We start from the raw sequence: 23,214 nt of genomic DNA, 5'->3' as shown, positions 1-23,214 counted from the left end.
CCATTCACAGCTGGAGTGTGGCCAGAGGTCTCCTTAAATGGCCAGACACTGCAATATTCAACATTTTTGAATGGCACATTCTTAATATCAGGAATTTCCTTCTGTACTCCTGTGATCCAAGATTTGGATAGTGGTATTTTGGGCAACCTGAAATGGTCACAGTTCTTTCTGTAGCTGTGGTGGTTTCACCTGGCTAACTAAGCTCTTCCTGCTGTGGTTAATAACACCATTACCAATGGATGCTGAAAAGCACCAGGCGGCAGTGTGGAAATGACACCTACCCTCGCCCTGCTTTTGCTCCAGCTTACCTTCCATGAAGGTTCCCAAACGTACCTTCTTGTTCCCTTAGGAGCCCAGCTGCTTCAAACATTTGAAACTGCCCAAGAGGCCCCAGAATAGAGTCCCCTCTTGGCTTCTCCATCTGCTGTTAAACCCCCAAAGGTTTCTTGAGTCCAGTTTACCAGCTGCTTCACTCACCTGCAGCTGGGCTCTGGCAGATCCCCCTCCTCTGGTTCTGTCTGCGGACTCCCAGCCAGTTCCCCATCCAACTTCTCCACCCTGTGAGAACCCAGGCCACGCCCATTTCTGAGACGAACCAACACATGCAGCAGTTCCTTATGAAGTGGTCATAGCCAGGATTAGCAGGACAGGAAGATGGAAACAGAACCATCTCTTATCAGGAGGTGCTGGGGAGGTTTGGAGGGAACTCCCCAAGACACGGGGCCTATTAAATCTTTTGCCTAGTTATCCCTGGCTATTTAAAAAAAATCTTTTCAATAAACACTTGGATTTATTTTTTCTCCAAGGGTGCAAATAAATAAATAATAAATAAATATTCCAGTTGAATTTTCATTTCCTGCTTAACTCCCGATGGGGGAAAAAAGAGTAAAAGTGGCTCTGTAAATTTAACTATGGATAAAAATAGCTCTGCTATCTTAAAGTCATTAAGTGAACACAAAAGGGCTCTTTGTGCTCTCAGGCTATGTGTAACCTGGCACCTGTCACCATCCTTCTGCCCTCATCCCTTGGCGAGGCATCCAGGGCAAGGATTCCAAGCTTAATGGCACCTTGAGAGTAAGTGCTCCCAGGTGCCCATCAAACCTGTCATTCTCAACAACTGTTGCTGAGTGACAGTGTCCTTCTACCTTCCTTTGCTTTTTGCATAAACAGGTCTGTGGAGTTGTGCCAGGAGTCTTCCAGGGGAGGTGTGTGGTGCCCCAATCGGATGTCGCGTCTCCTCACCTGGCTTTGCTGTGGCCATTCCAGCACTCCTCCTCGTTGGAAGTGCCCGCTGTCACGCGCTCGTCCTTGCAGATGGCGTAGGGTAAAGCCGACCAGACCTTTTTAGAGAGCTTCAATTTCTCTTTTATGTCTGTGACCTGATCAAGAAACCAAGGGAAGCCAGTGAATGTCTTTCTAAGGCTTTGCTCATTCCAACACGAGGATGTAATGCAGGTGAAGGTCACAGAACTAGCATTTTGAAGAGAAAGACACCTCAAACTGCAGGGAACGTGCCCCACCCCATCTTCCTTCATCTCCTAGCACAGAGTTCTCAGGTAACTGACTCTTTGTTTCTTCCTCTTTTCTGACCTTCCACTCTTTGGAAGCATCTCACCCACCTTCGGGTCCCTCGTCCCTGCCTGGAGTCTCTATTGCAAACACCCTGAGTATATGCTTCAGAATTCATTTGCCTGGATGTCAGATACATGCTCCAAAACAACATTCCAAGAGACAAGCCACTTTCCCTAATGGACTACTTGTTTCTGCAAGAAATAAATACCGTCAAGAATTCAGCTGCTGGTGACCTCTGCTCTAGTGCACTGACAGGCTCACGTAGCCCATACTTGCCTGGTGAACAGCAAACCAAACCCACTTCAAAGTCTCCAGCACAGAAGAGAAAGTCATTCTAAATACCAGTGAGTGTACAGTGCCCAGCCCTGAAGATGGATGGCAGAAGAAGCTCAGTACTGACATCTTGGGTGATTTCAGGCCCAGTACTGACTTGTGGAAAACAGGGACAGGAGTCAATGCCATTTGGGTTTCATAATGAACATTGAGGTTCATGATTTCCTGTTCTGTCTGGGCAAACACTGGGAAAGTCCATGGAGAGATACAGTATACCAGTTATGGGTTGAATTGTGTCCCACAGATTGGTATTCTTGGACTCAGAGTACCTCAGAATGCGAGTTGATTTTGAGACAGGGTCTTTACAGAAGTAAAGAAGTGAAAGCTAAACATTAAGGTGTCCCCTAACTCAATTTGGCATCTTTATGCAAAGGGGAAATCTGGACACAGAGATGGTCATAGAGAGAGGATGATGTGAAGACATAGGAAGAAGATGGCTCTTTACCAGCTAAGGAGAGTGGCCTGAGACAGACCCTTCCCTCACAACCTCAGAAGGAACCAACCCTGCTGGCACCTTCATTTCAGACTGCTGTCCCCCAGAGCTGTGAGACAATAACTTTCTGTCCTTTCAAGCCACGCAGTTTGTGATACTATTAGGGCATCCCTAGAAGACTCATACAGATGCAAAGAACCCTGGCTAAACATTTGATGAGCATATTTACACATTCCCAAAGCAGCTCCCACAGATTACACATTAATTACAAAAGGAAAGCTGGTGGTTTTACAGTGCAAAAACTTGGCATAGGATGTACCCTCACCAAGTGATCAGAGTAATGGGACAAATTGATACCGTGTACCACCTGATGTGATGTGCCAAGAAAGACATCACTTAGGCAGCCAAAATTCATATGGATCTAATCATAAGGACACATCAGACAAACCCAGACCAAGGGACATTGTAAAGAACAGCCGGACTCTATTCCAAAATGTCACTCACAAAGGACAAAAGAAACACTGAAGAAAGAGCTCTTTCAGATTAAGAACAAGAGCCACCGTGTCCAAATGGGACACACAAGCCTGGATTGGAATACTACGTCAGAAAAAAATGGCCGTAATGGACATTACTGAGATAGGAGGCAAAATCTGTACACTGACTCTCGGATAATAATATTGTCATTTGCTAAATTTCCCAGTTCTCAGATCACACTGGGTAGGTAATATAGGAAAATGTACCATTCTTAGGAGATACATGCAGGAGTATTTAGAGTTAAAAGAGCAGGATTTTCACAACTTGCTTTGTAATAGTTCAGTAATGGTAAATACATATATGTGTAAAGGAGAGAGAAAGTTAATGGGGCAAACTTTTAATAATTGATTAATCTGAATGAAGAGTCTATAAAGCAATTTAGTCTTAAAATGCAAGTTTTTTGTAAGTTTGAATTTCTTTCAAAATTAAAAAATGCTAAAAAACAACAACAACAACAACAAAAACACTTCCTTGCATTTTATTTGTTCTTCATGGTGTCTACTTTGGGGTCCCTAATCTCTAATAAGGGCCACCACCCCAAGCCACTCATTTCCACTCTTTTTAACACAAACCCCTGGGGGGGGAAATAGGTATTACAGATTTATTTGTTGTTCAGAAAACAGTCACCATCTTTGGGACTGAAACACTGTCAGTTTTATTCTGTGTCATATTAAAGCCCAGTGAAAATGAATATTCTCCCTTTTGCTTATTCCACATTAAAAATCCTACCTTCACGCTGTGGGATCTAAACCAGATATATGGATACTGAGACTCAGACAGAATGCAGCGGCCTGCTGTCTGTCCCCAGGCATCTCCTCTTTTCATAGTGTAAAATTTCACTGTGACTGTTGTGCTGCTCATTCTTTAAATCAAGCTCAGGCATTGTCTCCTCCAAAGTGCATTCTCTGGCACCCTGCTAGATTTACTCAACTATCTGCACGGCATGGGGCGCTGCCGACAATCCAGGTACTCATCTCTCCAAGCTGATGGTTGCCTTACTTTGCCAATTCTCTTAGCCTGGTGCTTCTTGATGGTGGGAATTAAGGTTGCAATTTGTCTTCTATCAGTGCCTAGCAAAGGGTCGAGTAACCAACCATCCCAGGTTGTCTGGGACTTGGGGAATTCCAGGATGCTGAATTTTCAGTGCTAAAAACTGGCAAGCGTTCATCACATGTGTCCTGGCACACAGTAGGTGCTTAATAAATGTCAACTGAGATAATGGTTTTAATTGTCCCCTTCCGTTACAAGGTCATAGATGATATCACTAACACTAAATAGCTGGGGATCACAATAACATGTGATCTTCATTCCAAAAGGGCTGGAAGGAGAAGGGGACACATACCTGGCCGTGTGGGGAGCCCCTCGTAAGGATGGGAGAGTGGTCTTCTGTAATTTTTCACTGCAGCACATTTTAGAATCAGGACATGTTCGCTCTGGCATTTTGGTAGCTGTGCGTTTTCAATGTTCAATTGAAGGAGATAACAGCAAAGGAGCAGTGAGAAATGTAAATGCTGTTTTAACATTCTGCAGGGAAGCTGGCCAATTCACCTCCAGACTGTGATGCTGAGGCAGACAGCTGAACAAATGGATGCTATTAGCCACTGCAATAGAACATGCCTTTGATTCCCAAGCATGTCTGAATGATTGCAGCTTATTTTTCAGTATCAGGAAAGTTTTTCGATCCTCACATTGTTTAGAAATATTTTCTTGTTTTACGTATTTTTTTTAAAATTTCTGAACAATCTATGTAACTGCTGTACTGTAGCTCCAGACCTGAGTTTTGTTTTGTTTTTCCTGGGAACTTAACTGCACACAACTGTGAGCTGAGCTTTAGATTAAGCAGCACTCTTGGTACAACTATATTGCCGACAATAACAATGAGCCCTAATTCATTAACAACACAAAAATGTGGTAGAGACAAACGGGATCAAATACAAAATTTATAATAATGTTTCTTTGTCTGCTTCACCAATGAACTATTCTAGGATGAAGGAACTCTCAACAGTACTTGCTAATGTTATTTACTGTTAGTCCAGTAGTATATGAGCTATGCTGTTGTATTACTGATGTTATTAAGACCTAAGTGTTAAATTTTTCCACCTATGCTATGAAATCTGATCCAAATATATACTGTTGGAGTTCACAGGGAAAACCTGAGCCCTCCTTTAGGATTTATGTGGAGTTCCTTCTTATTTCTGACAATTTCTACAACTGACTTCAGTAGAGATGTATATGCTCCATTTAAATCCCATCAGAAAGGTCCATGAAAATGCTCTATGGGAAGACAGTGGCACCCTTCTTGTACCTAACCCTACACACTGTACAATTAGACAAAGAAGGAAGAAGTTGACAAGGCAGAGTGACTGCTAATGCCACTCTTATCTCACTATTTCACATAAAAAATAATTGTGCCCAAATACTTTACTTGAATCTCATCAAATTACTTACTTCCTGTCTAGTTTACAGGAAATACTAAGGATAGAGGAACAAATCAGTAATATCCTAAATAAATGATCAGACACACCAATGAATGAGACATTACATAAGACAACTGGCTCCATTCTTCAAAAGGGCCCAAGTAAATAAATAAATCAACAGAGGCAGAAAGACTGTTCTGGGTGAAAAGAAACTAAAAACACAACAATCAAATGCCAAGTGTAAGACCTTCACTGAGTCCTGGATTTGGAAGCAGCCACACAGCTCTGAGTTTTGAAATAACCGGGAGATTGGGAATATAGAACAGAGAGCAGTTGGCGCTGCTGAATTACTGTTAATTTTCTTAAGCATGATCTTGATGTTGTGGTCATGTAGGAGATTGCTATTACTTGCAGGAGATTCATGCTGAGATATCTAGGGATAGAATGTCATTGTGTCTTGCCTGAAAACAGAAAACCCCTCAACTATTATTGAGTTTATGCAAGTGGTTTATGGATGTATTAAATTTTACTGATATTTTTGGCCACTTTAGTATAGTTTGAAAAAGTTAAAGATAATGAAGCTGAGAAAGAAATAAGACACTGTTGTCAAGGCCTGTGACTTTTAAGAGCCTCACTGGGTGAGTTTAAGGTGTAGGGTCATCATTGATCCGCAGCAGTAGGGCTAACCATGAGCTGTCATTGAGCTGGGACACTTGGTCAATCTTTACACCTCTGTGCTAGAATATTGTCATTATACTCTTCATGCAATTGAGAAACAGGGGCTCAGGGAGGCTCAAAAACTTGTCACAAATCTAGTAAATGATGGAGTGAGATTCAGGTTCAAACGTAGACTTGGAAATTGTCATTCTTAACTACTAGGCTTAATAGTGTTGTTGCTTATAGCTCTGGTCTTCCGAGTATGTATGCTGGGCTGGTGAGGCTGGGTGTGCCTCTCTGGGGACATGCAAGTGATTCAGTGTGACTCAGGATAAAAACACCAGAAGTTCCATTTCTATTTCTAAAATATAAGAACACAAGAGAAATTAAGCTTTATTAATATTTCATTGAGAGATGGACGTTTTCAGTCGGTCTATATGGCGATGGCCATCTCTCAGTCACCCTACAGAAGGAGAAGGCCTTTCACGTTTCCACTTCCATTAGCTTGCTGCTGGTATATTGACAGAGCATATACGTAGTTAAATGTGTTTATAGATTAGATTACCTAGTTTTAACTAATGGAAAATGGCTTTTAAGGAAAACTTTCGATTTCTTTCATTTCAAACAATGCAAGATCAAGTGAAGGATGAAATATCAGGCAGAATACAGGAGCCCTCCGGCCCCAGGACCCCCATGGATGCTTAAAACCAGGGATAGTAAAGAGCCCCGTTATAGACCATGTCTTTTCCTATACATACATGTCCATGGTAAAGCTTAATCTGTAGGAGAATATCAACAACAATAATAAAATAGAAGAATTATAACAATGTGCTGTAATTAAAGTTAGTTGGATGCAGTCTATCTGTCTCAAGACATCCTATTATAGTGAGTTAACATTTTTGCTTGGGTAATATGAGATGGTGTAATTCCTACTGGGTGTGATGAAGGGAGGTACATGACGTAGGCACTGTGACACAACTTCAGGCTGCCATTGACCTCTTTGAGGGCTCAGCAGGCTGAGTCCTACCCCGTCTGGGTGATCCTGGATCACCCAGCTATTCCAATGCAGGTGAGGTAGCATGGATAGAGTGGATAAACCGGACAAAGGGAAGATCCACTTCCTGGGTGGGGTAGAGAGGATGGCCTGAGATTTCATCATGCTACTCAGAAAAATGTGCAACTGAAACTTTTGAAGTATTTATTTCTGGAATTTTTCATGTAATATTTTTGAGTCATGGTTGACCATTGGCAACTGAACCTGCAAAAGGGGAAATCATAGCGTGTGTGTGTGTGTGTGTGTGTGTGTGTATGTGTGTGTTGGGGGGAGTCTACTATATTTCTCTTACTCTTTTAAAGATTTTTGTTATTTTAATTGACATATTGTAATTGAACATATTTATGGAGTACATGTGCTTCTTGATATCTTGATAGATGTCATGTTCAAATCACATCTATCTCCTCCAACACTTATTATTTCTTGTTGTTGAAAGCATTCAAAATTCTCCTAGCTTCTTCTTGCTACATCTGTGATGTTACAAAGTAAAAATAATAATGATTCTTTGTTTTATCTTAATCTCATCCTTCAAAAGTCTCTATTTTGCACGAACTTCACAAGGTACAGAATGTATTAGTTCAGCAGTGCTAATACATAATTCATGCATAAATAATTATAAGTATGCTGGGTGTCTGTGATCCTGAATATGTTGCTGATAGAGGTACAGGGACTCACATAATATATTTTGAATCAACGACTTAACAAGGAAAAATTCAGTAACTTGCAGTGAAATCAGTTTAACAAGACAGGGAAGTGTAATACAATTTAGAAAAAGTTTCAACACATTGGTCAAATAAGAAAAAGGTTTTTTTGCTGCTCATATGCATCTTTTATGAGTCAGGTTCATGCTACACTCGAAATACAAAGATGACTAGCATAGAACTGTCGCCCTCGAAGAGTTCCTACTGGCACTGCCTGGTGGGGTGAGCAGATACAGAGCACATTCCATTCGTGGGGAAGCACAGGACTATGGGCATACTGATACCAATTTGTCTGGAAATGTTCTTTCTGGGAAACACCATATTCCTTTCTAAGCAAGTAAAACTTTACTGATGATATTTGCTCTTTTGTGACTGCTAAAGTCTGTCATGGGAACGATTAGGAAGCAAGATAATTAGTAATTCTATCCAGAGGGATTCAAAACAAAAAAAGGCATTGTGTCTTCCCAAGTTTTTACCTCCAAGAACAGGATGAGTTGACATGGGCAGAAGCCATTGCTTTTAGCTACTGGTCTTCCGCTAAGGAGGAGCGGCACGTTCCCAACTCCTGGGGGGTATCTGCTCCACCGCCCAAGACTCGGCAAACAGTGCTTTGTGTGTAGCTGATGCTTAATAAATATTTGTTGAATGAATACTTACATGAACAGCATTGCCAATTATCTGCTAAGGGAAGTAAGATTTCAAAAATTATCGATTTTCTGCCAGCTGCACTGTCTGGACTTTTCCTTTGGAGAATAAGGAAGGCATGGGTAAATTCAGTCAGGCCATTAGAAAAAAAAAGTCTATTTCCTTGACCTGACTACCCCTGCAGCAAGAGGGATCTCAGGTGATGTCTCCCATCCCCTAATTAGGATTCTAGGTTCCTGTCACCCTAAATGTCATTCCTGGTGTCATTTACACAGGTATGAAGGAAGAGCCTCAGAGGCCTCAGAGGCAATCTTAGCTTGGGGGAGATACACGACAATCTAACCAGAAATGGAGCAAATTCCATCTTATTGGACTTTCTCCTTCAAGAGATTTGCCCGTGGCTGTCTATCCATCCACCTGAGGTCCAAAGTCTGTTTCCCTGGATGCTTTACTTCCTCTGGGCCGTCCCTGGGCAGCCACTGTGAAAGGCCCATCTGCTGTCCTACCTCAACCGTCCCTGGACTGGAACTCTCTTCCCTGGGTACCTGTTGTGTGCACTTGGCCCCCCTCCCCTATTTGCTCTGACTTCAGAAAGATTACCACGTGCCTATTTCATCTGTATAAAAACATAATGTAACTGGATGTAAATAATATATACCAAATCTTTAAGAAAAAAAAAAGACGATTAATATTTAAAGGGCTACACACTAAATAATACATCTTAAAGGAAAAAAAAACAATGTGAATATTTTATAGTCTGAAGGTCATTTGTTAGCTTTGGAAAGCAATCTGTTTGAAGAAATGAAGGTGGCCTGCCTTTTACCTCCTAGATAAGGCCACTTTCCTTGGTCAACTTAAGGGAAATTTGTGATGCATAAAACCAGTCTTGCATCCTAAGAGTTTAATAATCCAGCTTTGGAAACAGAGAGCTTGCCCAGCTTTACTCTGGAGAAGAATGACCTTGTCTTGGAGCCCCAAGTCACTCACTGTGACCCTGTGTCAGGATTCAAGCCCTGCGTGCTGCTTCAAGAGTCGAGCAGGGCCTGTGGATGGACCTGGACAGCGCCTTCCACATGATTCAGAACTGGTGCAGTCGGGAGCAGTGTTTAGACTCCTGAACACTCGGAGGGAATACTCATTTTTCTGACATGGCCAAATGTCTATAAATACCACCTCCCTAATATCCTTGGAGGAAGTAGGGCTTACTAATGCCATCCGGCTCAGCGAGGAAACTGGAGACATCACAGGCTCAGTCTACTTGCTGCAATTGTGTGGAAGCCTAGACTGAAATCCATGTCTTCTGAAAGTAGCTTTTAGCACTCGGCTCACACAACATCAGCTTCCCATTTACTATGAGTTTGTGAAAGTCTCTGGTGTTATTCTTCACGTCTCAGACTGTCCCTGTCTACAGTGTAATGTTTGGGTAAGTTCCGTAACACTGGTGGAGAAATCACCTTGTAACATGTTCTCTTTCAGGAAACTTCTAAGTCTGTCTGGGGACAGCAGCAGGGCTCTTATTGAATCCAGCCTGTCAGTGAACCTAACGAAGATTTTGCCCACATAATTCGAGCAGCATTCCACAGAGTCCTCGAGTCACTGTGCAACCTAAAACCAGCCCACGTTCTGGGCTGCATCAGATATTCCCAGGGAATTCAATAGCAACTTCGAGTCTGTTACCATGCGACATACATTTCCCCTGTGGCATGGTACTTTTAACATGACACCCCAAGGAGACAAACACTCATGCATTTTGCAGGAAAAACGAAGGAGGATAAAAAACCCGACAGGAAGTGAGAGAATCTTTGAAGTTTCAAAAAGACAATGCTTAGTTTTGTTGACTTTCTCAGGGGATCGGGAATTGGATGAAAAATTTGAAGAGGCTGAATTAGCCCCTTCTGGCTTCCCATTGGAATTTCTTGGCTAGATGAGCCCACTCTATGAAGGGCATGACCTTGAAAAGACAGATGGGGTCCCTTTATGGCAAAACACTGATCCCAAAGTGAAATAAATATGGGAAACATCATAAATATCTTCCTATGCTGTTCAGATCAGATTTTTGCATCAGGTTTTAAGAAAACAACAACAAACTTTCAGTGCTTCGTTTGTACACCTAATATTCTGATGGTGCCCCATTTTGTATAGTGTTCCATTTTAGACAAGTTAGTAAATGTTCCACATGCCATCAAGGGATGATACAGTTTGGCACTGATCTAACAACATCTATTAAATTCAACAAAGAAGAGAAAAAGAAAGTCATTTATTCCGATGAAACCAAAGAATTTCTTTGCATAACAGGTAACTCAGTTGCGGTGCTATTTACTTCTCAAGAATACCAGATATGAAATGACTTTGAGGACTGGTTTTACTGCTGGATCATGGAATTTTGAAGTTCAACAGAACTCCCAAAGAAGCCAAAGCTTCTAGAGGGTTCTCAGCAGACTCACCCAGACTCCATTATGAGTTTTCTATGGTGCATATCAACATCCATGAGAGAGGACTCAGCAATGGCCGCTTGGCCCTTGGTAAGTCACTTCTCTCTGGGCAGTTCTGGAGGTTGTTGTTATGGCCATCACCTTGTCCCTCCTCCTGTGATTGGCATCAAGACCGAGGCTCCAACTTTATGCCCTGGTCTGCTTGGTTCCTTCCTGAACGTCAGCTGGTTTCACACTCCAAGAGTGAGCTCAGCTTTCTCTGCTGCCTGCTTTTGCTTCATTGTTGATGGTGGGCGTGTGCAGCCTCTGCTCTCCACGTGGACACTGGCTCTGTCCTTGTTGGTGGCTGACCTTGGCCTCTACCATTTCTTCACATGGTTTTGGCTGTGTAGACAGACATTCTGGAGGAGCTGCCCTCATCTGGAGCATGATTTGTGACCAGTGCTGACTCTAAATGAGGTTATTAAAAGCACTCTTTGGCATGCTGGGCAGAGATCTCAGGTGCAGCCTTAAAGAAGAGAGACGCTGCATTCCTAGTAGTTATATGAGGCACATTGAAGCAGTTTGGATATTTAAAAACTGACCCCTGCTGTCACCATCATCTATTCTATCATCATTATAGAATGAAAACTCTAGGAATTTCTTCATGGTTTGAAAGGCAGCTTTCTTCTATTTCTTGACGTTGCCAACAGGATCGTGGTAGTGTAGTGGATTGAACCCCCTTAACAGCATTAGCCTAGAAATTAGCACTAATTTAGAAAACTGCTAGGGAAAGTTTAGAGTCTAATTTTGCCAATGTGAAAGAAAAAAGCTGGATGTTGTGAATCGTGGCGTTGCTGAAGAATTCCTGTTCTTTGCTAGCTATTACTTCAAGCGTACCTCCCCTTCACAGGGGCTTTGATGGCACCCAGAGAATCCAAACAGAGGCTTGAGCTCCACTTCTCCGTGATTGACATAACACAGGGATTCTGTTAAGCTCATAACCACCTGAAGTGACTCTCACGATATTGAAATCTCAGCTTCAGGAAACAAAATCCAGGACATTACAAGTATGTCTGCTAATTAGAGAAGGGGGAGGAGGCGGAGAGAAGTGTTGCACCTAGAGCTCAGGCAATCTTCAGCATTTTAGAATTTATCATTTAATTCTGAACACTTGGGGCTTTAGTCTCCCACACCAGAACTGGGATACAGATGTGTATTCTGGTTTTTCTCTGAAGCCATTCAGATATTTGATGTTTAACAAGAAACAGAAAAAAATCTTCTTGCTCAACCCAGAGTGGTGGAACACATATTGAAAGGTGGGTTAGATGCAGTATAGAAGAACATCTTCTGCAAGTGGTAAGCAGACAGCAGATTTATCGAAGTACTAAACCTATTTAGGGTAGAGATGGGTTGTCCTTACATCTTTTGTGGAACAGGAAATAAGAAGCAGATAAATCTTTTTGGGGCATATGTGATTTGATTTGTACTTAACTCTGTAGACATGTACTGAGTGCTACATAATATGTGCCTCTTTGGCATTGTAGTTTTTACATTTATGATAGAACACAATGTCTTGCTTTTTCCTTCATGGGTTGAGCTGGAAATTGGTTTGAGTTTAGTTGCTAGTGAATTTGGCTTAAGGGCCTTCTAGGAAGAACAGAGTGAAATGCTACTATACACACCCAGGAAAGTAGCTCACAGGCCCCAAGCAAGCCTCTGAACTCTAATTCAAACATGGAGACTGCAGAGTGGGAGAAGAAGAGCATGCTCTTGTGGATAACTCTGTGGTACTCTACTTGACCATCTTTCTTTTAGTGCTCCTACCTTGATACCCAGAGCCAACAGGGCCTCTCCATAAGGACTTTCTCAGTTATCCCTTTGTTCTTTCCTGCCACAAAGATTTCCCTGTTCATTATGCTTGTGGGTCTTCCCTCCTTGCCTGCAGAGGTTACAGAGACACAGCTGCTTTCCTTTTGTGTTAACTACATACTAGGGTATGTGTGTCCCGCCTCTTAGCACAGTGCTTGGTTATAGTAGTACTTGATAGATAGTCAATGAAAGAATGGAAGAATACAGGCAGATTTTAATTTCTGAAACTCCAAATTAAATTGTGAATGAAATGTAAATTCTAGAAATGTAAATTCTAGCATTCAAAATAAACTGATTGCTATTGGAGGGGACATCTTCCTTGTAAACCTGTATATTTTATGGAGAAATGATGGCTTAGGGCCTATTTTTGGGAGTCAGTTCATCAAAATAAACACATTTGTGCACGTGCATGTGCCCCCCACCCCCAATACACACACACACACACACACACACACATCACCCTTGTTTAGAATCTACAATGCACCTGCACTTTAAAGATCCTGGGAAGGTGTAAGATTTGCTGCTAACTTCATCAAACCTACCACTCATGGAACAAAGATACGTACATATAAATAAACATAATAAATGTCTCTTATGTTTAATGGTTGTTGGGTGTTTGGGAGAAGTACCAGCAATATTTTATTATAAAGAAGGGAGAGGGGTGGAGGAAGGCTTCAAGGGAGAAGTGGCGATTAAAATGGACCTTGAAGGACAAGCAGCAATCTCAGGCCATAGAGTTGGAAGGAGCTTTTCTTGGCAGAGGAGCCCTGAGTGGCAAAAGCTCAGACATGCAATGTTCCCTCAACAGGGGAGACCAAAAGGGAGGTGCATGGAAAAGTGTTTGCCAAAATCGTGATTTTGGCAAAGTTGAGTAATCTCCCTACAAACTGGGTTTCAAGATGGAGGAAAATGCCTCCTTCTTTTCAGCTCTCTCTTAAGGATTCAATAAAACTTAGTAAGTTAATATATTGCTAGGGTACTTGGAACTGAAAGTTCTTAATGAGTAGAAACATCACCACAGGGACAGATGGCATAGGGTGACTAAACTGCACTCCCTTTTGGAAATCAAGCTCTTACCCCTGTGAGGTAAATTACCTGTTCCTGGGAGCCATCTGGTTACCTTAAAGATCCAATTTACCCCATGGGGCACCAACTAGGGAGAGCCATCTACTCCTTTTATGATTGGACCCAAGTGACACAATAGTATTTGACTTTTACCTTTACACATTAAGCATCTGATAACCTATATGGGAGTCCCCTACAACTGCAGAGATGTCAGATATGCCCTGTTTTAGCTCCAGTGGAAGAGGAACCACCTTGAAAAATGGCAGGATGGCTATTCTGGGCAAGGAAGCAATCAGAGTCTAAGGAGTGATATCCACTGGGAATACAATGCAAGCTACAATTGTGAACTACATATGTAATTAAAAATTTCCTAATAGCTACATTAAAATTGTGAATTGAAGTTAATTTTATTAATGCATTTTATTTACACCAACCCCTCCAAATATTATGGTTTTATCATATGATTGTGAAAATGTATAATGAGATCATTAACATTCATTTTTATGCTAAGTCTTTGAAATCCGGTTTGTATTGTGTCTTACAGTCCATCTCAGTTCACCCCAGGGACACGTCCAGTGCTCAGTAGCTGCAGTAGGCTAATGGCTGCGGATTTTGACTTACAGCACATTTCCAGTACTCAATAGCCACAGCTGCCTGGTGGCTACCACACCAAGAAAACAGTCTAAGATCTGTCCTGGGCACATCAGGAGAAAAGACCAGTGAAGAGGGGATAAACACAGTTGCCAGGCTAGGGTTTGTGGTTTGAATGGAGGGCAGGCTATTAGAGAACTCAGCATCTCCATGTGAACTTCTTGAATAGGTGGCACTTTAAATCAACAGTACTTGTGTTTATCTGTTTTCTCTGATGCCATTTCCTATCCCCATTGTAACCCCCAATCAACTGCCCAAAGTGCATGAAGAAAGAACTAAACTGAAGTTAAGTTATGTTAAAAGCCTGTTTGGGATCCACTCTATGTCTAGAATTGCTTTCCATTATATAAACGAGAACACATTGCCATCAACTTTGTGACATTTGTCAAAATTTTGCCTACAGACATAGATATTTTGGCTTGCATTTATTTTTTACTCAAGTATTAAAATCATCCAGAAAAGTACACAAATCAGGTATAAACAAGTTCGATAAATTTCCATTTTATGTTAAAAGCCACCAGTTATGTGGCAGTTTTTATAAAGGAAAATATTTTAAAAAATTTTGTTGGATCCTATTTTTTCCCATAAGATTCCATGCTTGCAAATTAATTGTATCAGGTCATTGATATACAGATTACTGAAGAGCATAAGACTACTGTAATTTTAAGATAAATTTCATATTGGCTCTGAGAATATGTATACATTTTAAAGACAAAATTCAGTCAAAAAGTGATACAAAAGGTTGCTCAAGTCGACTGAAATCCCAACTTTTCCTTCAAGGCAATCCAACTTCACCTGTAGGTATTTAGAAGTCACTTTCACTCTGGCCACCAGATGGCAGTGTTGTCCAACCTTTACCCACCTTCTGCCCCTCCACACAGTCTTGTCCCAGGGAATAAAATTGTAGATTGTTCCACTGCATATAAAACTGACAACCCTGTTATTTTAAACTTGAAACTGACAGGCTGTTATTTTAATGAGGTCTGCCAGAGCCAAGGTTAACCAAAGCTTTATTTCCCTACAAAATGTTAAGGCCACAGTTCTAAAAGGGGGCTGTGAAATTTTATGTTATTGATACTTTCTCTGACTGAACAAGTTTTAAGATATTTTTGACAACGAAAGCTACATGATGAATATAGACATATGTTTATATACAAAGCCAAATTCTGCATTACAATTGGTTTAAATTTCTCCCAATAGATCCTGTTACTTTAAGTTACATTCTTGCACAAAACCAAAAAAAAAAAATCTTTTTTACAGTTATCCATTTCAGTCTATTTTGAAGAACAAGTATATTTTTAGCACTTTGACTTTCTAACTTAGTAAGTCAAAGAAAAATTTCAAGCTTATTTCAATCCCATTAATATTCCAAAATGAGATCAAGTGTAGTATTTGATTATTTCTGTGAAAGAAGTTTAGATCTAGAATGGCAAAACTTAGAAAGGATTTTATTTTATAATAGGTACTTCTACAATGTGTGGTGGTTAATGGTATTATAATCTATTTCCTTTCTCTTGAAATTAAAAAAAAAACATTTCTATGTTGATCAAGAAGGTATTTAAAGTCAGTTGCTAACTGTGCCAGTATTAAAAACATGAGAAACCATTTTTCCTCAAGTGATTTCGCTAAAATTTTGCACCTTTTAACCTGCTCCAAAATTGTTTTTAACGTTTAATTTTTTAACAATCTTCCTGTCTGAATGTATTAATGGAGATCCTATAAATACTCCATCCATTGAAATAAACATTGACCCTTGGAATTGGCCAAAGGTTTGCCCACAGAATAGAAGCTCAGGCAGAGCTTTGAGTTCAAGAGTGGGTCTTGAATAAGTGGATTTCATGGTATTATTCATCGGTGATAATGCCAATTCTATTTAACAAATACTTAATGCAAACCTATGCTATGTAAAGAACTACACCTGGTGGACAAGGCTTACCAAACCAACTTGTCTGCACTAGCTTGTCTGCAGGACCACCTACATAATTTGTGAATCTTGGTGCAAAAGTAAAGTTGGGGTTACTTATTCAATATTATTAAGAGTTTCAGCAGGGCAATAGCTGAGTGCTTTAAATGCTGAACCTCATGTACCGGCACTGGCTGGTGCCCATGAGGCAGCCCACTTGTCTTCAGGAAGCTGCAACCTTCCTGGGTCCTCCTGAGATGAATACTCAGGATCTGAGACGATGCTCATAACAGTGATGACCACAACAGTAAGGGCCACCACCCTTGTGAGACACTCAGAGGGAAGGTACATCATCACCCCCAATGTGCCCAGGAATGTTGAAAGGTAGTCATTGGCTCTTCCACTTTACAAGTGAGGTAACTGACAGCTGCAGTTTGGTGGTGACATTTTGGTTTAGTGGGATGTCATCAAGTACTTGCCATGTGGCAGGGCACTGCGTTAAACCCATCACTCAGATCTCATTGCTTAATCATGACAACCCCACTTGAATAATGAGGACACCGAGGCAGTGAGGAGTGATGTCGCCTGGCCTGGGTCACATAGTACCAGCAGCAGGGTTTGGGTGGGAGCCGACACTGGGGCTCCAGGGCCTGCAGCCGTCTGCTAACCATTCCAGCAGACTGGCGAGCTGAGGAGTGTTAATGTATTCTAAAGCCCCATGGCCTCTTGGCAGGTCTCGCTCATTTTGGAAAGGATGGAAAATATATTGGGGGTGGGGGAGTAGTAAAGCCTAGCGCTCTGGAGAGCTTTGTCCTCTCTCCACGCTAGCTAATTTTCTAGACCTTCCCAGCAACACTATGATTCGAGAGGGCCTCCAAACAATTTCCTAATTTTGCAACTCTTTCTAACACCACTGAAGTTACAGCCTTTCCTAATTTTCTCAACCTTTTCTAATAAGGCCTATCCTTAGAGCTCTCCAGAAAAACACAAGACTATACATTTTTCAAGGCTAACAATTGAACCGTGTGTGTGGGTGCAAGCGCTGTATCACAGAGCCATATCCTCAGCCTAAGGCCAACATTTTAAATCAACCCTTTTCTCCCCTCAGAGGTCCAAAGACAGAAGAAGAACCTAATGTTGCTTGCTCATCACTTTTCTGGTTATGCACAACAGCAGGTTATATTGTCCTTAAATGCATTCATGCATGCATGCAGGCATCTATCCGTCTTATATCTTAATTATCAGCAGAAATAATAAATATCAGGTTGTACTAAGACTATCCTGGGTGCCCAGGACTGTAAAATCTAGGCCATTCCTATAGCGTGTAAGTGTGAAAGTCCCCAGATCTCCTCCTGGCTTTAAAATGGAAAAAGTGTTCCCCTTCTGGATTTTTAATTCATAAAACAGCACAGACCAACTCTTCCCCTGGGCTTCCATGACAAAGGGAGAGTTCTCCCTTAGGGCTACAGACAGAGGTTGGAAATCCAGCCCTACATATTTAATGGACTGCATCTAACAAAATTGCATTAGAAATCCTCTCCTTGAGACTATTTCTCTTATGAAATGGAAAGTAGTAAAGAAAACAAAATTTTCACCACCTTGCCACAGGAATCCATGGGGACTTGAAAGAGCTTTGCCTTTCCCTATTACACTCCACTTGGGAATAAGGTTGAGAGGCCAGCTGGTAAATCTGATTCTACCAAACCCAAAGCACTGGGAGGAATCACCTTTTTATTGCTGATAACTGTAAAAACAGTACTGGAAGCACACTGGAATCCTAAAGATAAAGCACCAGGGGCTTTCTGCTAATAGATTTGGTGGCTAAACAGTGGCATTTAGAGAACAACCTTCATCACTTCAAAGGAGATCTCTGCAGAGGAGCTCTGAATGTAAATAATTAGAATAACAGTTGTGTCTCCACCTTGGGTTGTCTTTCCGGGCCTCCTTTGAAGAGGAACATTTTATTCCTGACACACGGGGAGCCACAGTATGATTACTATTCAGTCTCAAGAGAGTGGAGTGAGAGTCACTTCCAACAGGTTGTACTATCTCCATTTTCCCACCTGAATTTGTAAGATTCGTTAATCTGGTTTTGGTGTTTTCTGATTAGGAGCTGTTTCTGAACTTTTATGATATTCCATGGTGGCCAATAAATCACAGATTCTGACATGCTTCATTCTCTTACTCCTTTTTACTATAATAAAGGGAACATTAAATAGCCCTTTGAAAATAGTTTTCATTTCCTTATTTCTCCTAATTATTTTCTCTGTGGAAAACCAACCCTCTTTTTCAAGTCAGATCAGATATGTTAAAAAAGGCTCAGTCTGCGGGATGGTGGTGCATGCTACTTATAATCCCATATACTCAGGAGGCTGAGGCAGGAGGATCACAGGTTCAAAGTCAACCTGAGCAATTTACGGAGGCCCTATTTAAAAAACAAATAAATAAATAAATAGGGCTGGGGATGCAGCTCAGTGGCAAAGTGCTCCTGGGTTCAGTCCTTGGTACAAAAACAAAACCAAACCAAAACCAAAACAAAACAAAACCAAAAAACAACAAACAAATCCTGGCTCAGTCCAACTTCCATGAGCTTCCTTTTTACATTAAAAGGTGGTGGGTTCTCAGAGGTTCTCAAACAGCAACGGAAGCTGGTGCTGCTCGTGGAAGCACCTCAATGGATGGTCACTGAGTTCCTCATGATTGATGTGGTGGAGAGGGAAGCTTAAACTTCAAAGGAGCTAGGATTCATGTCCAGAACCTGATTTTGTTTCTTTGATCTGAAGAGGTGACCCCAGTGCAAGACGGAAAGCCTGACAATCTCCTCTTTGGCTTTGATTTTTTAAAAAATAGTCTTTCCTGAAAACAGAGCTATAGAGACAGGTTTACGTAAAATTTGATTTAAAAGAGGATTTGGGGAAAATGTAATAAGCACTCTGGGAAAGGATGTCCATGGTGGCCTTGGGGTCACCCATATTGAGGTGATTGTTTCAAGTGCTATAGACACAGACTTCGACTACCAGGGCCTGTGAATCTGCATTTCTAGTGCACCCTCACCCCCAACCCCCAACTAATTCTGAATTGAGACACACAGAATTAAGCAATAGCAGAGATGGTCTCCCCAGGTCATATTTAGCCTTTATCTTTCTCTGAAAGACCTTTAAGATTTATTTATTTTCTTATGTTTGCAGAGCTGGGGATTTGAACCTTAGGGTCTCACACACGCTAGGCAAGTGCTCTACCACAGAGCCATATCCCCGACCCTAATTATGAGATTGAATCTAGCCTTTTAGATCCATCTTTCCACTTCTTAGATTGTAAGTCAGGTTTTCACGACAAATAACTCATTACAATAATTTTAAAAATCTTTATTTACTTTTTAAATACATAGTACGACTGCCATAACTTAATGGTCCTTCTTCTTTAAAGTCAATGGGAATGGCTGTATGGCTGCATGTGTCCATACATTCAGTCAATAAATATTTATTGAAGACCTTCCCTGTGTGAGGTGCTCTATGAGGCATTGGGGTCACAAAGATGAAAAGGATGTTGTCCCCACTTCAGGACCCATGATAATAGCATATGGTGGTCTCTAAGGGTTGCAACCACTTAACGAGAAAACCAATTTCCAGGGAGGGGACACCAGGGAGAGTGTCATCTTTAAGCCTGGGCACATTCAGGTGGCTGAGTTCTGCAGGTCCCTTCCATTTCAGGACTGTTCACAGGAGTGTCCACCCCAGTCCCAAAGGCCATCTGAGCAGCTTCTGATGGGTGAGCATCACCAGAGAAGCACCAGCTGGCTGAGGTACAGAGGAGGGGTCCTGGGCGCCCGGACTCCTGGGAGTGTAGGAAGACATTCAGCGGGAGGCTTATTTGAGCTGGATCTTGAGGAATGAGCTGGTGTGTTGGGAGGATGGGGCAGGCCTCCTAATGGGGCAACTCCATGTTCAAAGCCTCTTGTGGATTAAGTCCACTTGGGCTTTGGAAAGTAGTTTGGTCTGATGGAAAGGGGAGGGCACACGTTGGAGATGCAGGAACTGGAACTGGAGAAGTGGGCAGAGCCCAGCAGACCCCACAAGTCCCCTCCTCCCCAACATAAAGTTTTATAGCTTTCAGTGAGCAGTTGAGCCCGGGGGGGGGGGCGGCGGGGGGGACTAGCGGGACATGAGGTATTGTTCTGGGAAAGGCACACTGGGAGAACAAGGGTCTGGACTGAACACAGGGCAGATATGCAGAGCTTTGTTCTTGCCTATCATGGACTCTCAACTGGCGACTCCACAACACATACATCTTCCACTTCAGTGAGCTCAACTTCTTACAGAGTTCTGCTTCCCTCTCCATCACCTCCCTGCCAGCTCAAACCCTGGTCCACGACACTTCCAGCAGCTAATCCTCCACTGGGAGCTATATCCTTCCTCTCTGCCTGTCCACAGACTCGTCATCTTTCAGTCAGAAATCAAACAGATAAGGCAATTTAGAGAAGTGGGCTGTTTATTCATCAGGTTCTACTGTGTCCCAGGTAGAAGGGATGAACCAAGACAGAAAGGTCCTCCTTCCTGGAGATGACCTCATCACTAGAAGATTCCATCAACAATCAAGATAAATCAGCAACATAAATAATGTTGAAAAATAAAGTGGAGGGGGTGTGGAAGTGGGTGTGGAGGTGGGTGTGTGGGGTTGACACTTCACAAAGGGGGTTCGCAGAAGGCCTCCTGGAAAAGGCAGCAGTTGATAACATGAGATTATTGTGGTTCTTTTGATAGATGCATTTGGATGGATAGTGATGGCCTAGAAGTTTTACTATTTCATTTCTTCCTTCACTTTATCAAGAGATATTCCCTCACATTTTCTTTGAAATGTAAATCTCTCCGGAACTATCCTTCCTTTTCCCACTTTTAGTGGTTTATATATGGGGAATTCTTTCTCTCCTATAAGAAAGCAGCAGGGCATGCATGAAAATCAAAAGCATTTGACACTTGGCCTAGGCTAGGGAGATAGCCCAGGGGATGGATCATCCTGCCAACTGTGCAAAACACCTCCCACAAAGAGAGGGGATCATGACTCTACCCCAGACATTATGCTGCGTGGAAATGGGGGCCAGGAGGGCCAGATCTTGTTTTACAACTGAAACATGAGGGTCTGAACATGGTGTGTCTTGGGTTTTAAATTCTTCCCACCTCCACCCTTGTCTTCATCATGACCATCAGCCCTATGATGTCATCACTGTGTGGGCACAGCTGGCTGGGCGGCTCCACCTTATGGCTCAGCTGGAGAGCAGTCTCAGGTCGCAGGCACTACCCACTCCTTCTGATTTCTGCTTTCTTTGCATTTTGCACTTGTTGACTTACACATTTAGCATTGGCCTGGAGCTCACTGAGTACCAGGCACTGTGCTAGGCCCATGGTGATAGTTCAAATACACCTTCTAGAACCAGGGCCCTTAGTTAAATTCCTTTGCTATCTATATGCTGCACATAGAAATGCAGAGTTTGGGAGCTGGAAGGCACCCTTGAGAGTGAAATTTATTCTGATCATCCCATCACACAAATGAGCTCTTTATTTTATCAGAATCTCATGCATTTACTTTGTTTACTGTTTCATTTGGATATGTATTATCTCTATAAAACATCTTTATGCCCCGGGTAAAGGAGAGTATCTTGTATATTTTTGTACCTTTTGGGCAGTTAGCAGAGTGTGGAACACATGGTAGATGCTCAACACATATTTATTTTAGTTGAAGGCTGGCTTATAAAGAGAGCTTCATAATTTTTTAAAAAAAGGATCCACATAAACACGGATGTGGAGTCCATCAGAACTGGCTCCTTCCTTGGAGGGCAAAGTTTGGAGAGATGAGCCCGGGAAGAAGGAACAGGCTTTTGAATATGTTATGCCATACAAGATGCCTCAGAAGCTAAGCATCTGCGAGAGAAAATACTCACTGCTATAATGTTGACGAAAAAATATCATATTGTCTTCGTTAAGCACATGTGGCCATCGATTCACATTCATCTGCTCTTCATGCACATTATCATATGAACACAATGTTTGGGCAATTAAGAAAGGGACGCTGTGTATTCTCTGCTTGTCTGGGTCTGCTCTTAGATATGGGATTCTCTCTTCAACATTACTGGATCCATGATGAGAACTGAATAAAGGTCCTAAGACCACTTAGCAAGGTGTCACTGAGCAAGCTGACCCCTTGGTTATCTCTGTCTTTTCATAATATTTGTTTTTGTTTTTACTTTTTATTTTAAAACAGTAATAGAGTCACAGAAAGTTGGGGAAAGTAGTAGAGAGGTTACTCAGAGTTCGCCAACTTTACATGCACTTATTTGTGTATGTGTTATGGTTTGGATTTGAGGGGTTTCCCCAAACTCCTGTGTTATACAGGAGGTGAAATGATTAGATTTTGAGAGCTATCACCTAATCAGCCCATCCTAGTTGAGTGGATTAACTAGGTGGTACCTGTAGGGGGCTGGGGTATGACAGGTGAAGGTGGGTCACTGGGAGCCTGCCCTGGCAGGAATCATCTTTCCTGTGGCCTCTTCCCCTTCTTTATCTCTGTTTCCTGGCCACCATGAACAGAGCAGCACTCCTCTACCATGCCATTCCACCATGATGTTCTTCTTAATCTTGGGCCCACAGGGATGGAGCCAGCTGACCGTGAACTGAACCTCTGAAATCATGAGCCCCAAATGAACTTTTCCACCTCTAAGTTGTCCTTGGTAGGTATTTTGGTTACAGTGAGGAAGAGCTGACTGATATAGTATGTGCATATATGTAAGGTTCTGTGTGATTTTATCATATCTACAACCTACTGTAACTGTTACCTCCGTCAAGTTACAGAATTTACATCCCTGCAAACGTTTCCTGTGCTACCTCTTCATATCTGCATTCACCCAGTGATCACATATTTTAAATCTTGAAGCAAGACTGGCAGAGTTAAAGCTTTAGTTCCATAATTTAATAA

The 23,214-nt window shown here is 41.9% G+C and overlaps 1 protein-coding gene across 1 annotated transcript in view; it reads right to left on the bottom strand.

Moving 5' to 3' along the window:
• Gpc6 (glypican 6) overlaps nt 1–23,214 on the bottom strand; it is a 1,056,528-nt gene that overhangs the window by 24,901 nt on the left and 1,008,413 nt on the right. The window contains exon 7 of the mRNA XM_027938906.2: nt 1,243–1,379. Within this exon, the coding sequence (XP_027794707.1) occupies nt 1,243–1,379 (137 nt within the window). The remainder of the gene's footprint in view (nt 1–1,242; nt 1,380–23,214) is intronic.

This window comes from Marmota flaviventris, chromosome 4 (assembly GCF_047511675.1).
Source record: "Marmota flaviventris isolate mMarFla1 chromosome 4, mMarFla1.hap1, whole genome shotgun sequence".
In the NCBI taxonomy this organism is placed as follows: domain Eukaryota; kingdom Metazoa; phylum Chordata; class Mammalia; order Rodentia; family Sciuridae; genus Marmota; species Marmota flaviventris.
The sequence above is the reverse complement of the archived record's forward strand: the minus strand, read 5'-3'. Positions and strand labels throughout refer to the sequence as shown.